A 17,155-nucleotide genomic window follows, 5' to 3' on the forward strand; every position below is an offset into this window, starting at 1 on the left:
GTGCCTTGCTCGCTCCCCCTGTTATCACAGGTTAGTGAGCGGGAAGACGTTCACATAGAAGAAACAGGACTGACCTGTGTCGCGAACAGTGGTGAAGCCGCGAAGCAGCATCTCTGTACTCCAAGGTAAATATAAGCGCTACACTAAGATGGGATCGTGCTTACCTCGGAGCACGTAAGTGGTGCGAAGATGGATGAGCTCCTCGGGGTTTGAACCAGCTCGGCCATGGTGCTCGTCCCAGGCACGGCACTCACATGCACATGGCAATCTATGAGGCCTCTGAAGCACATCGTCAGCCCAACTTCCGGGGAAGCCAGCAAGTCACTCACGGCAAAGGAACTTGCCTTCGAGATCAAACGTGTTGATTTTGTCGATCGAAAATTGCCTCGGAGTAGAGAACGAGAGCTCGATTATCGTCCCATCTTCGACATGGATGTCCCATAGATCTGGCGAAATGGTACCTTGCTCAGGCCTGACGACTTGAGCGTTTAGCAGCACGAAAGGGGCCGGTTTGGCGCGCAGCCAGGGCTTCAAGGCGAGCTTCGGGAGGCTTGCGAGGAGCAGTAAGGGCGCAGATACACGTTCGGTGGAAACAAGAAGGCGTACAGCGAGTCTCTTGTCTTATCGGGATTAGGAAAAACTACCCAGGACTTGAAGGGGAACGGAGTATCGGTAGAGACATTGGCACCGCTTGGGGGATTCTGCGCAGCATAGTCAGCGCAGTCCCAGAAACCAGCAGCTATGTGCTGGGGAACAGTGGAAATGCGCTCACTTTTACGGGCAGAAGACTTGCAGTCAAAGCGTTGCGGTTGATAATCAAGAGCCCCGTGGGGCGGTCTCCTATCTTCGGAAGCTTGGCAGGCGTCTAACGGGTCAGAGGGTCACTCGTTTTTATGCTAATGCTTCTACTGTATTGACTATGGTGAAACGGTCGAAGGTACAAGAGGAGTAGGATGTGGCATGTTCGACAAGACAAGAGAAAGATTGTCAACGCGTCACCTCTATACCAAAGGCCTCACAACTTCGCCTTCTCGGACTCGCTCATGGCTCCGGCCTCGACGAGCGTCTTGTGGGCGAGGTGTCCCATGTACGGGAAGCCGACGACGTAGGTATGTGCTCGCTCGGAGCTCGCTTGTCGGCGGGCATATCGCGCGGCGATCCCTTGCATAATGACCGCGGACTGCAAGGAAGGACCCTAGGTGAGGATGTAAAAGCAGTGGGACAGAATATAGCAGGACGTACACGGAACAGCATCCAGCTGCGAGCGAACACCATCTCCGGGATGGGATGTGGTTGGCCAGAGATATGGCAGTACTCGCGTTCGAGGGCTTCGAGCTCGATTGGCGCCTCCTTGACGTTGTTCTTGAACGCAGCCATGACAATGCCGTTTGACGGGAAGGAGTCAGGTGAGATGGCCCATGGCTGCGTGAAGTTGGCGAGGTCGGCGAGCTACATGTATGTGGGCAGAACACGTGTGAGTTATGAGAACTTCGAGATGCAACGGCAAACAAGAGCTGGAGAGACGACGTTCGGTAAACCGGAAAGCGTAGCCAAGTATATATATCCCGAAAAGAAGAATTCATGAAGGGATGAAGCGCGAAGCCCCAGAAGGTTTGGTGCGTGTATGGGAAAAGAGCATGAGAGAAACGACTACTCACCGGGCTCCCCAACGTGCACAATTCCCAATCCAATATGCCAATCACGCGGTTCTCCGTTGGATGGAAGACCAGATTGTCCAGCTTGTAGTCTCCGTGGACAATTCGTGAGCCGGTCTTGCTCTCGTCAGGGAGATGGCTCTGGTACCACGCAACTATCTCTTCGAAGCGCGGTATGTCGCCCGTCCGCTTGCCAGTGTCGACATCAACCGCTTGCGCCTGCGCAGAGGAGACCGCAGAAAGGGACTTGATCTGCCGCGGGAAGTACGGCTTGGGGGACGCGAAAGAGGACAGCCCGAGTGAGGAAGGGGATAGGAGGGAGAGCTTCGCGAGGACACGCGCCGCATCAAGCCAGCTGAGTTGTGGATAAACGTAAATACGACGCCAAAGCGGGAGAAGCGAACGCGAGTGTAAGAGAAGGACGACATACCATTCGCGCCTAGCCTGTGCAGGGACCTCCGGCATCCGTGGGTCCGTGAAAATCCTCCCGTCCAAGAACTCCATGATGTAGAAGGGCGTCCCAATCACCGCTACGTCCTCGCACAGGACGATGGGCTCTGGGATGGGCACCCGCTTCTCCGGCGGGGTGGAGCGGTTGGTGTTGTGCACGTGCAGGGCGCGAAGCATGGTGTATTCGCGCTCAACTTGGTGCGCAGTCTTGGAGAGAAGCTGCCCTGCGGGCTTCTTGCGGAGAACGAATCGTTGGGAGCTGCGAAAACAATATTAAATAGCATGAGGAGGGGGAGGTGAACAGGGGAGATGAGAGACGCACTTGGCATCGGTGAGGAAGTAGGTCGGGTTCGACTGTGTCGAGGGCGTTGGCGTCAGGTTTGTGTTCGCAGACATGCTGGACACGACTCACCTGGCCAAACTGTACCCAAAGACCAATGAGCGAAAGGGGTCAAGAGACGTCCAAAAAGCAGGCGCACCTTGAATTGCTTGATGGTTACCGGGGTCGCGACGGCGGGGACATGCGTTTTGAGGTACGCATTCAACTTGTCCCCGTCGATATTTGCGCGCACTTCGCCAACCTCGCCGCCGACTTTCTTGGGAGAGGACATGTTGAGAGTGCAGGGGGAGGAACAATGGATGCCGCGAGCCCTAGGCCAAGGCTCGGGGACGGCTGTGGTGGTAGCCGGTCATGAAGCATGGGGGATAGGAGAGGTCAAGTGACCGCGCCGGTCTACCTCCCTGGATCCGGTGTTATATGCGTATCTCATGTTTCGGAGTCGAACAGCGGAAGATTTAAATTTCATCCCTGATGTTGACATGTATATCTGCTAACTCACGCAAAACGACGCTTTGTTGAATGTTCATGCACGTCTTCCACTGTGAGCCCGCAGTTGGATTCCCTCGTGGAGGGTTAGGGTTGTCTTCACGTGTCTACACCCAACGCCGCTGATGTCAGTTGCACAACGTGCGCGCTGTTCCCGAAAGTCCCTCTGCACGTCCAGCACAACCCTCGCGACTTTGTGCACCGGTAAACAGCTCGCGCGCAAACGGCTTCAGCTGCACTCAAGGCTCGAACCAGGTGCCTCACAGGTCCTCCTTCATGTTGAACATACAGCAAGCAAAGTCCCTCTACGATGGTATGTCGACCGTCCTGAGCTAGGCCTAATCGCGGTGCTCACCGGCCCCAAGCAACCAAGTACTGGTTCACCGTACTTCCCCCATTCATGTCAATCGCCAACTTCGCCATAGATGCCCCCTTTGGCCGGTTTGCGCTCACCTCGAAGAGCATATTCGAGCTCGACGGTTCGTCTCAGCCGTGCTCTCGCGCTTTCGACCTGGTTCTCACCAGGGCTTATATCTGTCAGGTATCCGCTCATGGATATTCATGGAGCTCGTCTCCATCGTCGCCCTCTCCAACGCTTACCTCCGCTCGCCCCTCAACTCCGCGTCCTTCGGCAGTCCACCCTCACTGAGCCTGTCCCACCCCCCGACGCTCCTCGCAGGGCTTTACGTCATCCACTACATCAACCGTGGGCTCCTCTCCCCCCTGCGCACGCCCTCGCGCTCCAAGTCCCACGTCCTCGTCGCCGCGCTCGCCATCGCCTTCAACTCCTGCAACGGCTCCCTCATGGGCGCCTACCTCTCCTCCCCCGGCGCGCAAACCTTTCTCGCCGACGCGTACGCCCGCCCGCTCTTCTGGTTCGGGCTCGCCCTCTGGGCGCTGGGCTTCGCAGGCAACATCGCGCACGACGAGATCCTGCTCAACCTCCGGCGCCGGCACAAGGCGGCCAAGAAGGACGACGACGACGCGGACGGGTCGAAGCCGAAGCAGGAGCATTACGCGATCCCGCACGGGGGCCTGTACCGCTTCGTCTCGTTCCCGAACTACCTGTGCGAGTGGATGGAGTGGGTCGGGTTCGCGCTCGCCGCCGCGCCGCCGCCGTCGGTCGCGGGCGTGGGGGCGTACGTCGCGACCCTGCTGCCGCCATGGCTCTTCGTGGTGAACGAGGTGCTGTTCATGTTCCCGAGGGCGTTCAAGGGGCACCGGTGGTACCACAGCCGGTTCCCGGACTACCCAAGGAGCGCAAGATCGTGATCCCGTTCTTGATGTAGATGTATCCTGTTGTTGTCATGTATGACATACCGGGTAAAACGTTTTGCGTGCCCGCAATGAAGGAGCGGTTCCGTGGGCAGCGGCGCTGCCCTGAGCCGCAGGCTGGATAGATTTGGAAGAGCAGGCCTTATGGCGCCGGTTTGGCTGACTTCCATGTCGTGAGATACAGGTGCTGTTTCCTCTGTTTACAGGGCACAGAGGGTGGAGGAAGCGAGCGATGGCAAAGACAGGAAGCACGGCGACGTTAACAACGGGGCGTGCGCACTACCTGTGAGAGTGGATGGAGTGGGTCGGGTTCACGCTCGCGGCGGCGGCGGTCGCGGGCGTAGGGGCGTACGTCGCAACGCTGCCGCCGTCGTGGCTGTTCGTGGTGAACGTGGTGCTGTTCGTGTTCCCGAGAGCGTTCAAGGGGCACCGGTGGTACCGCAGCTGGTTCCCGGACCACCCAAGGAGCGCAAGATCGTAATCCCATTCTTGAGATACTACACCCGTCGCACATGCTCTGAATGTAATTGCTAGTCGTACCCATTCTTGCCCGGGACAACCCCGAACGCCCCTCCGCCCTTCCCGTACATCGCGAACATGTCGCTCGCCAGGCCCTCCGGGTTCTCGAAAGCGGCGAAGTGTCCGCCCTTGTCGTGTTCCTTCACGTACACCAGCTTCCCGAACATGGCTGCCCACCTGTCCAGGCCGCAATCGCTGGTCAGTAATCCGTACCCCGAGTGGGAAAGACGGGGTCACTCACGATCGAGGCAGCTTCGCGACCTCGCGAGGGAAGTAAGACACGCCCGTCGGGATGGTCGCTTTCGGAGCGCCGGCGAGGATGTTCTTCGTCCCTCCGTTCGACATCTCGTAGTATATGCGCACAGAGGCAGCGGGCCCAGCGCGCGAGAAGTAGTAGATGGAGATCCACTTGAGGACTACATTTCGGTCAATGTCTTGTCGGCTCACGAATCGCCGCAGGTCGGGATGCTCACCTTCGTCGTCAGTCCATGGATAATTGTCAGTCCATGCGACGAGCTTCTCATAGATCCATGCGAGGAGTCCCACGGGGGAGTCTGCAAGACTGTACCCTATCGTCTGAGGCTTTGTTTGTTGCAGTATAGAGTATCCTTGCTCTGCGTTGAACCAGTGCTGGGTGGCCTGGAGCTCTTCGCGCATAGTCTTGTTGATGGGCGAGAGGAGCATCTCCAAGTAGAGGAGCGGGTTCCTGATAAGGGTGGGAGGAGTTGTGCTGGTCGACCGAAAGTCAGCTGGCTGAAGGTGACCTCGAGAGGCCGAGAGAAACCCACAGAGGGATGTTTGTGTGCCAGGCCTTGATATGTTTGTGTTCGAGTGTGGGTACGAGGAAGGCCCCGAGGATTCCTCCCCAATCTCCACCCTGGTAAACTACGGGCAGAGTTCAGAATAGGTTATGTGCGGGCAAGGGACCTATTCACCATACTCGTTGTACCCGAGAGAAAGCATGAGCTTGTTGAAGAGCTACATGACATCTGTGAGTATTTGAATTTAGACGCAACCAAAGGACGCAGACCTCCCCATACTGCGATGACTTGAACCCGGGCTTCTTCACGGCCTTCGAGAAGCCGAACCCAGGCAGGCTGGGCGCGACAACGTGGAAACTTGGCAGGTCCGGGGAGCTACCGGTGAGTATGGGCAGCATCTTCTCGACCTCGAGGAAGTGCCCCGGCCCTGTCAACCAGATCAGCAGGGACAATAGGCTGAGAACAACTGCGCTTACATCCGTGCACGAAGAGCAGAGGGATCGCGTTCTTGACATCGCTCTTCCTGTGAATATAGTGAAGGTTGAGTGTGCCGAAGCCTTCGACCTCTATGTCTCGCGTGAACATGGGGATCGTGTTGATGGCGGCTTCAGCCTTCCTCCAGTCGAAGCCGTTCCTCCAGTGAGCGGCGAGGCGCTTGATGTCTGCGAGCGGAGCGCCGTAAGCCCATTCTGCGCCTTCGAGTTCGTCGGGGAAGCGGGCCAGGTCGAGCTTCTTGTGGAGGAGCTCGATATCGGCCTCTGGGACGGCGATGGTGAACGGGGTCTCTGCAGCGTACGTGGTGGAAGCCATGAAGAAGCAGTGGGAGAAGCTGGTGGTGCCGCGTGATAGTTATATACGGGGCTGCGTTGCCGGCCACTTCGGTCGAGAAGTCAGTCGGCTACGCTCAGGCGCTCGCCCTGACAGCATCGCGGACAGAATGCGGCGCAGTGCAGTTCGCTCTGCAGTGACATCGGGGAGGTTTCTAACGGCATAGGAAGAGGCACCTTGTTCGCAATGGAACAGTATACTTGGCGTGGCAAGATACCGGTGGAGACGGGGAAAGCCTGAGGGTCAGGAACTTCGTGGAAAAAGAGCATGTAGAAAGGAGAAAGAGAGGCTCGGCTAGAAACCTTCTCGACTGCCAGGGCGTGCAATCTTGCAGAGGTGAAGCCTTCGCGGGGCAGATTCGACGTGAGCTTGGGCGGCGCGATGCGTGATAGTCGTGTTTTAGTGTATTTCGGCTGTTGAGGCGTTTGCTTCCGCCGACTTGAATGAAGGTATAAGGGTTTTCCGTGCGTATGTCGTTGCTACTGGAGTCGGAAGTTGGCTGACACGTGATGCCGCTCGGAAGTAAACGCGACGGCTCCCGGATCGCTTCCGGAACTTTCCAGCCACGCTTACCTAAGCCTACGTACTCGATTACAAAAATTCAGAGTATGCACGCTGGCTTCATCCCTCCCTTTCCTTCCATCCACCATGTTCTCCGCTGCCCGTTCCCTTCGTCTCGCCGCTTCCCGCACCGGCAACTATGCGGTACGTTGTGCTTCCTGCCCATGTCTGCCTGCCTGCCTGCTCAACTTCGTTGCAGGGCCTCCCGCGGTCGATGATTGCCAGGAATATGAACTCCAAGGTTAACGGTAAGTCACTTGCTGGCACGCGACTTTCCCCTCCCTTGCACAATGCTTACGTGCCGCGACAGGTCCCGTTGTCGGTATCGACCTTGGCACGACAAATTCCTGCGTCGCCGTTATGGAGGGCAAGACGGCGAAGGTGATCGAAAACTCGGAGGGTGCGCGGACAACACCCTCCGTCGTGGCTTTCACCAAGCACGGCGAGCGTCTCGTTGGTCTCCCCGCGAAGCGGCAGTCCGTCGTCAACTCGGCGAACACTGTGTTCGCCTTCAAGCGTCTCATTGGTCGTCAGTTTGGTGATGCGGAGGTCAAGCAGGACGCTACCCACTGGTGAGTTTTCCATTACCTGCAACCTTCCCTCCTCCCTCGATTTCCTCAATACCCTGTGACACGTCATGTGTCATATTCTACGCGTCGGCATGCGCGTAGTCCTCGATGACGTGTCGTCGTATCTCCGCACCTGGCTCGGCCGTGGGAGTCAGCGCTAACCAACAATTTTCAGGCCGTTCAAGATCGTTCCTAAGTCGGACGGCAGGCCAGCAGTGGAGGTGATGAACGGTGACAAAAAGCAGACACTTTCTGCAGAAGAGCTGTCGTCGATGGTCCTGACGAAGATGCGTGAAACTGCTGAGCAGTTTTTGGGCAAGAAGATCAAGTGAGTACTCTCCACATTCCTTTGACGTTGCGAGGAAACTGACTGGTTTGTAGCCACGCCGTCGTTACCGTTCCTGCCTACTTCAACGACGCGCAGCGGCAAGCGACGAAAGATGCTGGTACTATCGCCGGTCTGGACGTCCTCCGTGTCATTAACGAGCCCACGGCTGCTGCACTCGCCTACGGTCTCGACCGCGCCGACAACTCCGTGATTGCGTCTACGATCTTGGTGGTGGAACCTTCGATATCTCAATCCTCGAGATGCAGAAGGGTGTGTTCGAGGTGAAGTCCACGAATGGTGACACCCATCTCGGTGGTGAAGACTTCGACATCGTCCTCGTCGAGCACATCCTCAAGGAGTTCAAGAAGGAGAGCGGCCTCAGCCTCACTGGGGATCCGGTTGCCATCCAGCGCATTCGCGAGGCGGCCGAGAAGGCGAAGATCGAGCTCTCGTCGACTTCGCAGACCGAGATCAACCTGCCGTTCATCACCGCGGACGCGAGCGGTCCTAAACACATCAACCTCAAGATCAACCGCTCTCAGTTCGAGGCCCTCACTGCCCCCCTCATCCAGCGCACGATCGACCCCTGCAAGAAGGCGCTCGCAGACGCCGGTGTCAAGGCGTCGGAGGTTAACGAGGTCATTCTCGTCGGTGGTATGTCCCGCATGCCCCGTGTCGTCGAAACTGTCAAGTCGGTGTTCGGTCGTGAGCCCAGCAAGGGTGTCAACCCCGATGAGGCCGTCGCCATCGGTGCTGCCATCCAGGGTGGTGTCCTCGCGGGCAACGTCACCGACATCCTTCTCCTCGATGTTACCCCTCTCTCCCTCGGTATCGAGACGCTCGGTGGTATCATGACCAAGCTCATTACGCGCAACACGACGATCCCGACGAAGAAGACGCAGACCTTCTCGACGGCGGCAGACGGCCAAACGGCCATTGAGGTCAAGATCTACCAGGGCGAGCGTGAGCTCGTCCGCGACAACAAGATGCTCGGCAACTTCAACCTCGTCGGCATCCCGCCCGCGCCTAAGGGCGTTCCTCAGATCGACATCACCTTCGACATCGACGCTGGTACGTGTGTCTCTCGTCGCAAATAATGACGTCATCATTGACCCTCTCCGTCGCAGACGGTATTGTCCACGTCACTGCCAAGGACAAGGCGACGAACAAGGACCAGTCGATGACGATTGCGTCGTCGTCGGGTCTCTCGGACAAGGACATCGAGCGCATGGTGTCCGAGGCCGAGGAGTACGCTGAGACCGACAAGCAGCGCAAGGCGCTCATTGAGGAGGCGAACAAGGCCGAGTCTGTCTGCGCTGATACCGAGAAGGCGATGAACGAGTTCAAGGACCAGGTCGACGCGACGGAGAAGGAGAAGGTTGAGAAGCTCGTTGCTGAGCTCCGCGAGATCGCTGCCAAGGGCCAGACCGGCGATGCGTCCGTCGACGCCGACAAGATTCGGGAGAAGATCAACGAGACTCAGCAAGCGTCGCTCGGCCTCTTCCAGAAGGTGTACGAGAAGCGTGCGGCGGAAGGTCAGGCGTCAGAGGCGAAGGAGGAGTCCAAGGAGGAGAAGAAGGATTAAGTTCCCACTCTTTTCTCTCTCTTGCGCTACCCCCTCTCTCGTCGCATGTCGCCATGCACCACTCTCACGTTTTCCCCCGCCGTTGTCCCCCGGCCCCTCATCGCCGCTCTTGCTTGACTCATGCTTTCGTCGTCGACATGCATCACCCCACCCCCATCGCAGCATAGATCATAATTTTTCACAAAAGATAGCAGCCGCTTTATTGACCCCACCCGTACATTACGCTTCACGTCGCCACACGCATTTAGTAGTCTACAACACACCCCACACCCCGCTCACCAGCATACTTCGTGCTCGTTTGCTTGCTAGTATAGTCACGCTTCACAGCAATGTATTACAGCCTTCACGTCTGGATAGGATGTATGAACGGCATGGATTCCACGAATTGTTTGCGTGCGAGCACTAAGAGCAAGTTTGCGTTCACTTCGACAACACTGCGAGGTCGGCCTGTGCCTCGCACGCCATCCTGCCACGCTGTGATTCTGTACGTGCGTCACACAGACTCGTATCCGCCCTTCGACACCACCACAGAAGAAACGCCCTTCAAGATTGCGGTCGCCGGACCTCGCGTCTCCGTGTCCAGACGTCCATTTCTGCTAAACCCACATTCACATATAGCTTCCACTCGCGATCGACATCACGCTCAAAACGCCTTTCCGACCCGGAACGCCTTCGCTGCCTCGCTTTGGGCCTCGTTGCTCAAGTACCGCGCATAGCTCTTCATCACCCTGTCCTTGTCCTGCAGACCTCCGTCAGCATCTCAGAGTCATCCAGCCCCTCACTAACACGGGGAACGACTCACACTGAACGTCTCCCGCACGCTCTTCCGCTCCTCCAACGCCCTCGCATACCTCACCCACCTTTCCCCCGCCTCCGCGCGCTCATACCCCCGATGGGCCGCCAGCACAAAGTCTCGTGCCACAAACGGCGCGAGCGCCACGTCGACCGTCGAGAACTGCTCGCCGAGAAAGTACGGCCCGTCGACCGCGGCCTCCGCCATGAGCGCCCTCACGCCCGCGTAGAGCTCCTCGCGGCGCGCCGCCTGCGCCGCGGCGTCGTCGCCGGTGGCCATCACGAGCCGGAACCAGGCCGGGACGACGGTCTTGTTCGCGATGTCGGTCCAGACGCGCGCCCGGGCGCGCGCGACGGGGTCCGCGGGGAGGACGTGCGGCGCGTGCGACGGGTAGGCGTCCTCGAGGAACTCGACGATCGCGAGGGACTCGGTGAGGGCTTGGCCCTTGTACTCGGCCGCGGGGACGAGGCCGCGGGGGTTGATCGCTGCGGCGAAAAGGGGTCAAGTTGGAGGGGGGAGGGGACGGAGATGGGTGGGGAGGGAGGGGACGGACCCATGAAGTGCGGCTCGCGCTCGTAGGGGTTCACCTCCTTGTATTGGTACGGGATCCCGCGCTCTTCGAGCGTGATCCATACGCGCTGCGCGTATGGGCACCACTGTACACACGATATCTTCGTAAGCGAGGCGACTCAAAAGGACTGCTTTCGAGCACACTCACCCAAGCGGCGTATAGAGTGACCTCTTGAGGCTCTACGTGAGCCTGGACAGTCTTCAGTGCGAGACCGGTGGCCTCAGGGAGGTGACCAGCGTCGGGGTGCGGCGTCGACATGGTAGATGAGCAGAGGTGAAAGTCAAGAGTCGTGGAAGATGGGGATGTCAGCGGCTTGAACGCGAGCATTTATACCGAACTTTAGCGTCACTGTGTCGGTTCACGTTCGTTCAGCCTGAGAACGTACGTTGGCAACGAGCGTTGTTGACGTTTACTAATGAGACTTCGAACGGCTCGGGCTCGGTCACCTGCAAACGATGGCCAGAGAGCAGAAGCCAGCCGCGCCCGGAGAAGCTCATATATGGAGCAAACAGCACGGCCGGGCTTCGGGCGAGTCTGAAAGTTTGACGTCAGCATCTCCCTGAAGAGAGGATTCATACTAACAGACGCACCGTTGAATACCCCTTGGCGTCCGTGAGTAACTTCCTGGGCTTTGACAAAACTTGCAGCAGACTTCGGGCAGACTCTGGAGCACACCGAGGATTCGAGAGGCAGAAAGCGAGTATTATCGTGCGATACTGTGCGAGTAATAAGTACACACTAATGCAAACACCAGCGCCAATATGCGTGGAATATAGAACACCAAGACTGCGAGGGAGGAGACAACAGCGGGCAATCGCAGAGAGCCGGAGGGAGAGGAAGGGGGAGAGATGGTGTGAAGAGCGGGATGATGCGAGTGCAAACGAAAACAAGATGCCGGGGTGGAAGGGTGCGATGCGGGGAGAAGGGAAGGGGGAAGAGTCTATGATAACAGTAACGATACCAGCTTCTCGCTGTCCATGGACTTGCCAACCAGCCGCGTCCGGCGCTCCTCGTCCTCATGCAGGTGCGCGCCCTTGAGCATGATCGCGAACAGCTTGAGTGCCATTGGTGCGTCGATCGCGATGTCGTCGATGATCTCCGCAATAGGCGTGAAGCCATCCTCGAACGATTGTGGTGAGCACATGTTCTTGGCGATCGCACGGTCGAAGAGGTCCGCAACGAGCTTCGCGTCCGCCTCCTTGGACTCGACTGCCTTCGTGACCAGCTGGTCGACTAGCAGATGCCGGTGCTCGGAGGGCAGCTTCGTGAAGTAATCCTCGGCCTCGCCTAGGTCGCGAACGCTGAAGAACTCCTTCAAGTCCTCGTCGATCCGCGCCTTGGCCTGCTCCACGGACATGGATGAAGCGCTGGGGTCGCCGCCCTCGTCGTCCGAGTTGTTCGCGGATGCGCTGGGAGTCGACTCGGACTTGACGTCGACAGGGACAGAGCGAGGGAGGAGGTTGAGCTTCCGGCGCTGAGGCGGCTCAGGCGCACCACCCTGACCAAGGTCGATGCTGTTCTTCCGGCTCGGCGGTCTGCTGCCCTTGTTGGACGATGTCTCCTGCGCGATCTCGGGGTTGCCGCTGAGCATCGAGAACATGTTAGTGGAGCTCTGGCGGATCGTCGAGTCGCGCTTGGACTTGTCCTTAGTGAACACGGACGAGGGACCAAAGGTCATCGGCGTCGACTTAGCGATCTTGCCGAACTGCGAGAGGTCGCCAGCCTTGGTAGCCGGCGGACGCGCAGCGGGGCCACCAGCGACAGCCCAACCGTCAGGGCCAACGGCGGCACCATCGCCGCGGTCGCCACCGCGTCTTGAGCCACCGCGGGACATACTGACGTTGCGGTTGAAGGCCTCCTTCTCCGCAGCGGCCCGGTCCTTCGCAGCCTAAAGACGGGTGAGCTCAGATAGCCTATGCACACAAAAGGGAAACGTACTTGTTCGTGAATGGCAGCGAGTGTTGCAGGAGCGGCCACAAGGTTACGGGGTATCCACTGGCGGCTACGCAACTCGATGACGTCCTGCAGGAGGCGAATGAGTCAAAGCAAAGATGACAACCACGACGGGAAACGCACCTGAAGCATGAACACCATGCGAGAGTTGACGTTGCCGCTCTTAACAAGCTCCTTCATGCGAGCGAAGTAGACATCCATGTGTGCGCGCGCCTTGGCAGTATCAAGGATCTGACCGACGGTCGTGACGAGCTTGCACAAGCTCTCGATCTCTTCCTCTTCGGGGTTCTCGACGTTGCTGAGGAGCTTCTTGATACATTCGTGCATGATACGCTCCGTGAGCATCTGCAACTTGAAGAGCTCGCCGATGAACTTAATGAGACCGAGACCTTGACGCTTCGCCTTCTGCGCGGCGTAGTACTCGTCCGAGTACAGCGCGCTCTCGCCGTCCTTGCTGCTCTCGGCGGCGGCCTTCGCGGCTTCGTCCTCGGACAACTTCGATGCAGCGGCAGCGGCGGTCGCCTCCTTGGCGACCCAACCACGCTCGAAGTCCTCTTGACAGCGATTGAGGAGGTACTTGCGGAAGAGCTGACCGCCAGTGATGGGCTTGCCCTCGGCGTTCTTGATCCCGTCGTCGTGCACGTTTGGCGAGATCTGCTCCATCATCTTGCGGCACAGGCGCGCGTACATCTCCGACCAAGCAGCCTCGTCCGTCGCCTTCTCGAACACGAGTCGGATGACTTGGATGAGCGTCCGACCGTCCTGCTCCGTCTCCGACTTGTTCGCCCAGGTGATGATCTGGTCCGAGATCGAGTCGAAGCGTTCCATAGTGAGCTTGTTGAGCAGCGACTTGACCTTCCGGTCCACGATCTCGGGCGAGTCCTGGTCTGGCGGCGCACCCTTCTTGGTGAGGCTGTTCGGTTGCCACCGGTTTGCGGATGCCTCGAGCGGCGCAACGGGCTCAAGAGACAGCTGGCCGGGTGCGAGCTGACCGAACTGGCTGCCGGAACCAGGACCCCCAGTGCGCTCCTTCTCACCACCGCGACGGTTGCCACGCTGCGAGCGCGTGCGGCCGCTGCTGGGGTGAGCGCCAGGACCGCCTTGACTGGACGACCGGACCATGGGTGCGGGACGACCGAACGGCATACCTGCCGGACTTCCGGACAAGGAAGGCGTGCGACTCGCGGCGAACCGCTCCTCGCTGGTGCCAAGCTTCTGGGGGGCGGTGGCGAAGTTGCCCATGTTGAAAGGGTTGCCCTGGGGCTTCTGGAAGCCGGTGAGCCCGAGCCCGACGGAGGGTTGACGAGCAGTATTGGGCATGCCAGAGGAGGAAGAGGTACGGTGACGGTGGCCGTGAGAGCCACCACGAGTCATCGGCATGCTCTCATTGGGCTCCAGACCGATAGCGTCTAGAGGAGGGAGGGAATCGGGTTTCTCCTTGCAAATAGCCATGAACTGCATGAGGAATTCACGGTCGTAGCTGCAAAGACATCATTCTTAGCTTAAGATCACACATGAATAAGGAGAAAAGCGTGTCGTACCGGAACTTGCCCTGCTTGGCATTCACGTTGAGCTCAGGCTTCGGGCTGCTGATGCCAACGGGGTACTGGATGCTCTGAATGTCCTCGATGATGCGAGCCGTAGCGAGAGCGGAGGGGAGGGCGGCGGGAATCACGGTACTCTTCGTACCAGAGAGGTCCAGGCGGCCAGGACGACGCTTGCCTTCAGGCGCAGAGAGGGCTGTGTCGATGCGGAGGGTCGCCTTGTCGGAGACCTTGTCCTTGGCCTCCTCCCGCGCCGCTTCGTCCGTGTCATTCATATGCTCAGGCTCTTCCACCTCGCCCTCTTCGCGCTCCTCGGAGGCTGCCTCCTTGGCGGCGGCGGCGGCGGCGGCAGCAGCAGCAACGGCAGCAGTAGCAGCAGTAGCGGCGGCGGCAGCGGCGGCGGCTTCAGCCTCGGCTTTAGCTTTCGCCTCGGCCTCCTGCTTCGCCCGCTGCTCCGCCTCACGCTGCTCCTTCTCCTCCGCCGCCTTGCGAGCAGCCTTCTCGGCCTCCTTGTGCGCCTTCTCCTCGGCCTCCTGGCGTAACCGCTCCTCCTTGAGCACCCGCTCCTCTTGCTCCTTCTTCTTCCGCGCCTCCTCCTCTGCTCGCCGCTTTTCCTCCGCCTCTTTCTTGGCCTTGTCCTCCGCCTCTTTCTCGGCCTTCTCCTCAGCCTCCTTCTTCGCCTTTTCCTCCGCCTCCTTCTTGAGCTTCTCCTCCCGCTCCTTCTGCTCCTCCGCCTCTTTCTTCTTCTTCGCCTCGTCCGGATGGGTGATCGGGATTGCCCGCCGCGCGGGTGAGTTCGGGGTGATGGGCGTGGTCGGCGCGGCCGTGGGCCTCTTGAAGCCATCGAATTTCACCTCCTGCCCGGACACAGACTTGATGGTGACGCCGCGCTTGGGGGTAAAGACGCTGGCGTTCGGGTTCGGGAGGCGGGAAGCGGCGGAAGCTTGTGATGTTGAGGGCGTGGAAGGGGTGGAGGAGTTCACGCTGCTGAGACTAGACGTGTGTGTATGCGGCGAAGGGGTCGTGTGGGGCGGGTGGGTGTTGGGGGGCATCGCAGGAGGAAGAGTCGGGGTACCGGCAGCGTGGAGCGGTTGTTGTTGCCTGCCCGGCGACATGGGCAGCCCGCTGATGGCTGAGCCAGGTGTACCGGGAGGAGGATGGTGTTGAGGAGGCATGTGTTGGGGTATCCACCCTTGGTACGGGTAATTGGGATCCATGGGAGGCATGCCAGGCACGGTAGGATAATACTATAACGTTGTCAGTATGATCCAGATGGCCCGGGAACGAATAGTGGTGCAGCTCGAAACATCCGATATTCCAATGATGATTACTTACTGCATAGTAGCCCCAGGAATGAGGCTGAGAAACTGGGACGCCTCCAGCGGGTACGCCATGCGGTACAGGCTGCGGCTGCCCCACATGAGGCGCCGGGGCCATTCTTGGACTGGGCATGGCAGCGGGGAGGCCGGCGGAGGGCGGACCTCCAGGTGGTGGCCGTCCGTTCACGGCACCATTAGCCATTTGCCGCGGGAAGCTGGGTGACCTAGGGACACCCGGGCTGGGGCCAGGCATGCCATTCTGAGGTCGGAAAGTGTTGTAGGGGGAGCCCATGGGCGAAGGCGTAGGCTGGTGCGGATGTTGGCCCGGTTGGTGACGGGGAGGGGTGCGGGGCGATTTGAGGGGGAGGCGGGGGTCGTCGAGGTCGAAGTAGATGGAGCATCGGCACTCTTATTTTGGAAGAGGCTTCGTACGTCGAATTTAGGGGGTTTCGAGGGGGCAGATGCTGAGGTTGAGGGAGCGGTGGAGGTGGACGCGGGTGTTGAGGAGGTCGATGTCGTCGACGCTATCGACGGCGGGGTACCGGTCGAGAACGACGTCGTCCGTGAATGGACCTTGCCGTTCGTGCTTGCAGGGACGCTGCCGAATGTCTTGATGCCATCGGGCTTGATTATCGGGGCAGTCGAGGGGGAGGAGGATATCGGTGCAGAAGCGTCGTCGATGGACCCAAAGGTCACCGGCGAGCCTGGGAGGGATGAGACGAGGGAGAAGGGAGAGTGGATACGGCACTCACCAGCTTTTGTGGCACTGGTCGGTGTACGAGCTCCTACGCCATCTTTGAACGATACGCCCTGTCCCAAAGTGCTCGGTCGTCTAGAGTGCGTGGGGGCTGAAGGAGTGGTGACCGAAGGAGCGGGAGATTGAGATCGGGTCGACGGCGCTGTCGAAGTATTCGCTGGCGGACCTTTGGCCCAAGCTGACTTTGACGGTAGCTGGGACGTCTTTGATACAGATGCCGTGGACGATTTGCTCATTCTAGGGACATGAGTTAGGGGACATGCGGGGTTGCGAGGAAAAGACGCACGAAAGGCTGCGATTGGTTTGATTGATAATTGGCTTGGATGCGTCGCGTGAAGGTCGGTCGTGAAAGCTGACCTGCCTGCAGGCGAACAAAAGGTCGCGAGGAGGGTCTGAAGCTCGAAAATGCGGATGCTGGCGGTCAGCGATCCGGAGGGGGTCTGTCCTGGTGGAAGACGGAGGCAAGCAGCACGCAGGACCTCGAAACAAAAAATCTGGCCCGCTGCCAGGACCCCGCGCACAGCTGGCACCCTGCGGCACCGCCAGTGACATCACTTCTGGTCTCTTCCGCTCCGTCTGAGTCGACGCCAGCAGCCTCGACGGGCCCCGTGGAGGCCACTGCCGCACGAACAGATATCATAAATGCGCACAGTGGGCCCACCAGCGGGTGTCGAGGCCGCCTTGCGGTCATGCCCCGTGGCCTGCCATGTCCACACGAGTCAGGGGCGCGCTCCTCGGGCAGCGGAATGGGGCTGCGGCAGGGGCTATGGCTCAGGGAGGCGGTAGCGGCCACCGAGTTAAACGAAAGCATTGTGGTTCCGATCGGAGGTTCTCATAAGTTCCAATCCTGGTGGGCTTGGT

General features: G+C 59.3%; 6 protein-coding genes across 6 annotated transcripts; 2 read left to right on the forward strand and 4 right to left on the reverse strand.

Annotated features, from left to right (window-relative positions):
• Positions 1-1,015: 1,015 nt before the first annotated feature.
• BXZ73DRAFT_41160 (APH-domain-containing protein) lies at positions 1,016-2,716 on the reverse strand (the record flags this gene model as incomplete). The annotated part of the gene is made up of 7 exons (XM_048018718.1): positions 1,016-1,180; positions 1,243-1,449; positions 1,659-2,010; positions 2,086-2,364; positions 2,428-2,459; positions 2,518-2,526; positions 2,585-2,716. The coding sequence occupies 7 exons, from the start codon at positions 2,714-2,716 to the stop codon at positions 1,016-1,018; spliced, it is 1,176 nt and encodes a 391-aa protein (XP_047881438.1).
• A 491-nt stretch (positions 2,717-3,207) lies between these two features.
• Positions 3,208-4,203, forward strand: BXZ73DRAFT_74484 (3-oxo-5-alpha-steroid 4-dehydrogenase-domain-containing protein; the record flags this gene model as incomplete). The annotated part of the gene is made up of 3 exons (XM_048022032.1): positions 3,208-3,244; positions 3,297-3,410; positions 3,473-4,203. 3 exons carry the CDS (start codon positions 3,208-3,210, stop codon positions 4,201-4,203), a joined length of 882 nt encoding a protein of 293 aa, XP_047881439.1.
• Positions 4,204-4,736: 533 nt separating this feature from the next.
• Positions 4,737-6,296, reverse strand: BXZ73DRAFT_41135 (alpha/beta-hydrolase; the record flags this gene model as incomplete). Its single annotated transcript, XM_048018713.1, has 7 exons — positions 4,737-4,902; positions 4,967-5,141; positions 5,199-5,455; positions 5,514-5,610; positions 5,661-5,703; positions 5,756-5,913; positions 5,963-6,296. The coding sequence occupies 7 exons, from the start codon at positions 6,294-6,296 to the stop codon at positions 4,737-4,739; spliced, it is 1,230 nt and encodes a 409-aa protein (XP_047881440.1).
• Positions 6,297-6,962: 666 nt separating this feature from the next.
• On the forward strand, positions 6,963-9,357 carry BXZ73DRAFT_87855 (heat shock protein 70; the record flags this gene model as incomplete). The annotated part of the gene is made up of 7 exons (XM_048024740.1): positions 6,963-7,019; positions 7,075-7,123; positions 7,186-7,447; positions 7,620-7,772; positions 7,826-7,979; positions 8,033-8,843; positions 8,900-9,357. The coding sequence occupies 7 exons, from the start codon at positions 6,963-6,965 to the stop codon at positions 9,355-9,357; spliced, it is 1,944 nt and encodes a 647-aa protein (XP_047881441.1).
• A 643-nt stretch (positions 9,358-10,000) lies between these two features.
• On the reverse strand, positions 10,001-10,979 carry BXZ73DRAFT_74487 (glutathione-S-transferase; the record flags this gene model as incomplete). Its single annotated transcript, XM_048022033.1, has 4 exons — positions 10,001-10,096; positions 10,160-10,635; positions 10,704-10,806; positions 10,869-10,979. The coding sequence occupies 4 exons, from the start codon at positions 10,977-10,979 to the stop codon at positions 10,001-10,003; spliced, it is 786 nt and encodes a 261-aa protein (XP_047881442.1).
• Positions 10,980-11,661: 682 nt separating this feature from the next.
• Positions 11,662-16,530, reverse strand: BXZ73DRAFT_87857 (uncharacterized protein; the record flags this gene model as incomplete). The annotated part of the gene is made up of 7 exons (XM_048024741.1): positions 11,662-12,609; positions 12,660-12,743; positions 12,798-14,154; positions 14,216-15,465; positions 15,554-15,844; positions 15,874-16,284; positions 16,345-16,530. 7 exons carry the CDS (start codon positions 16,528-16,530, stop codon positions 11,662-11,664), a joined length of 4,527 nt encoding a protein of 1,508 aa, XP_047881443.1.
• Between the last annotated feature and the right edge of the window lie 625 nt (positions 16,531-17,155).

This window comes from Epithele typhae, assembly GCF_022376455.1.
Source record: "Epithele typhae strain CBS 203.58 chromosome Unknown BXZ73scaffold_5, whole genome shotgun sequence".
Taxonomy (NCBI): Eukaryota; Fungi; Basidiomycota; class Agaricomycetes; order Polyporales; family Epitheliaceae; genus Epithele; species Epithele typhae.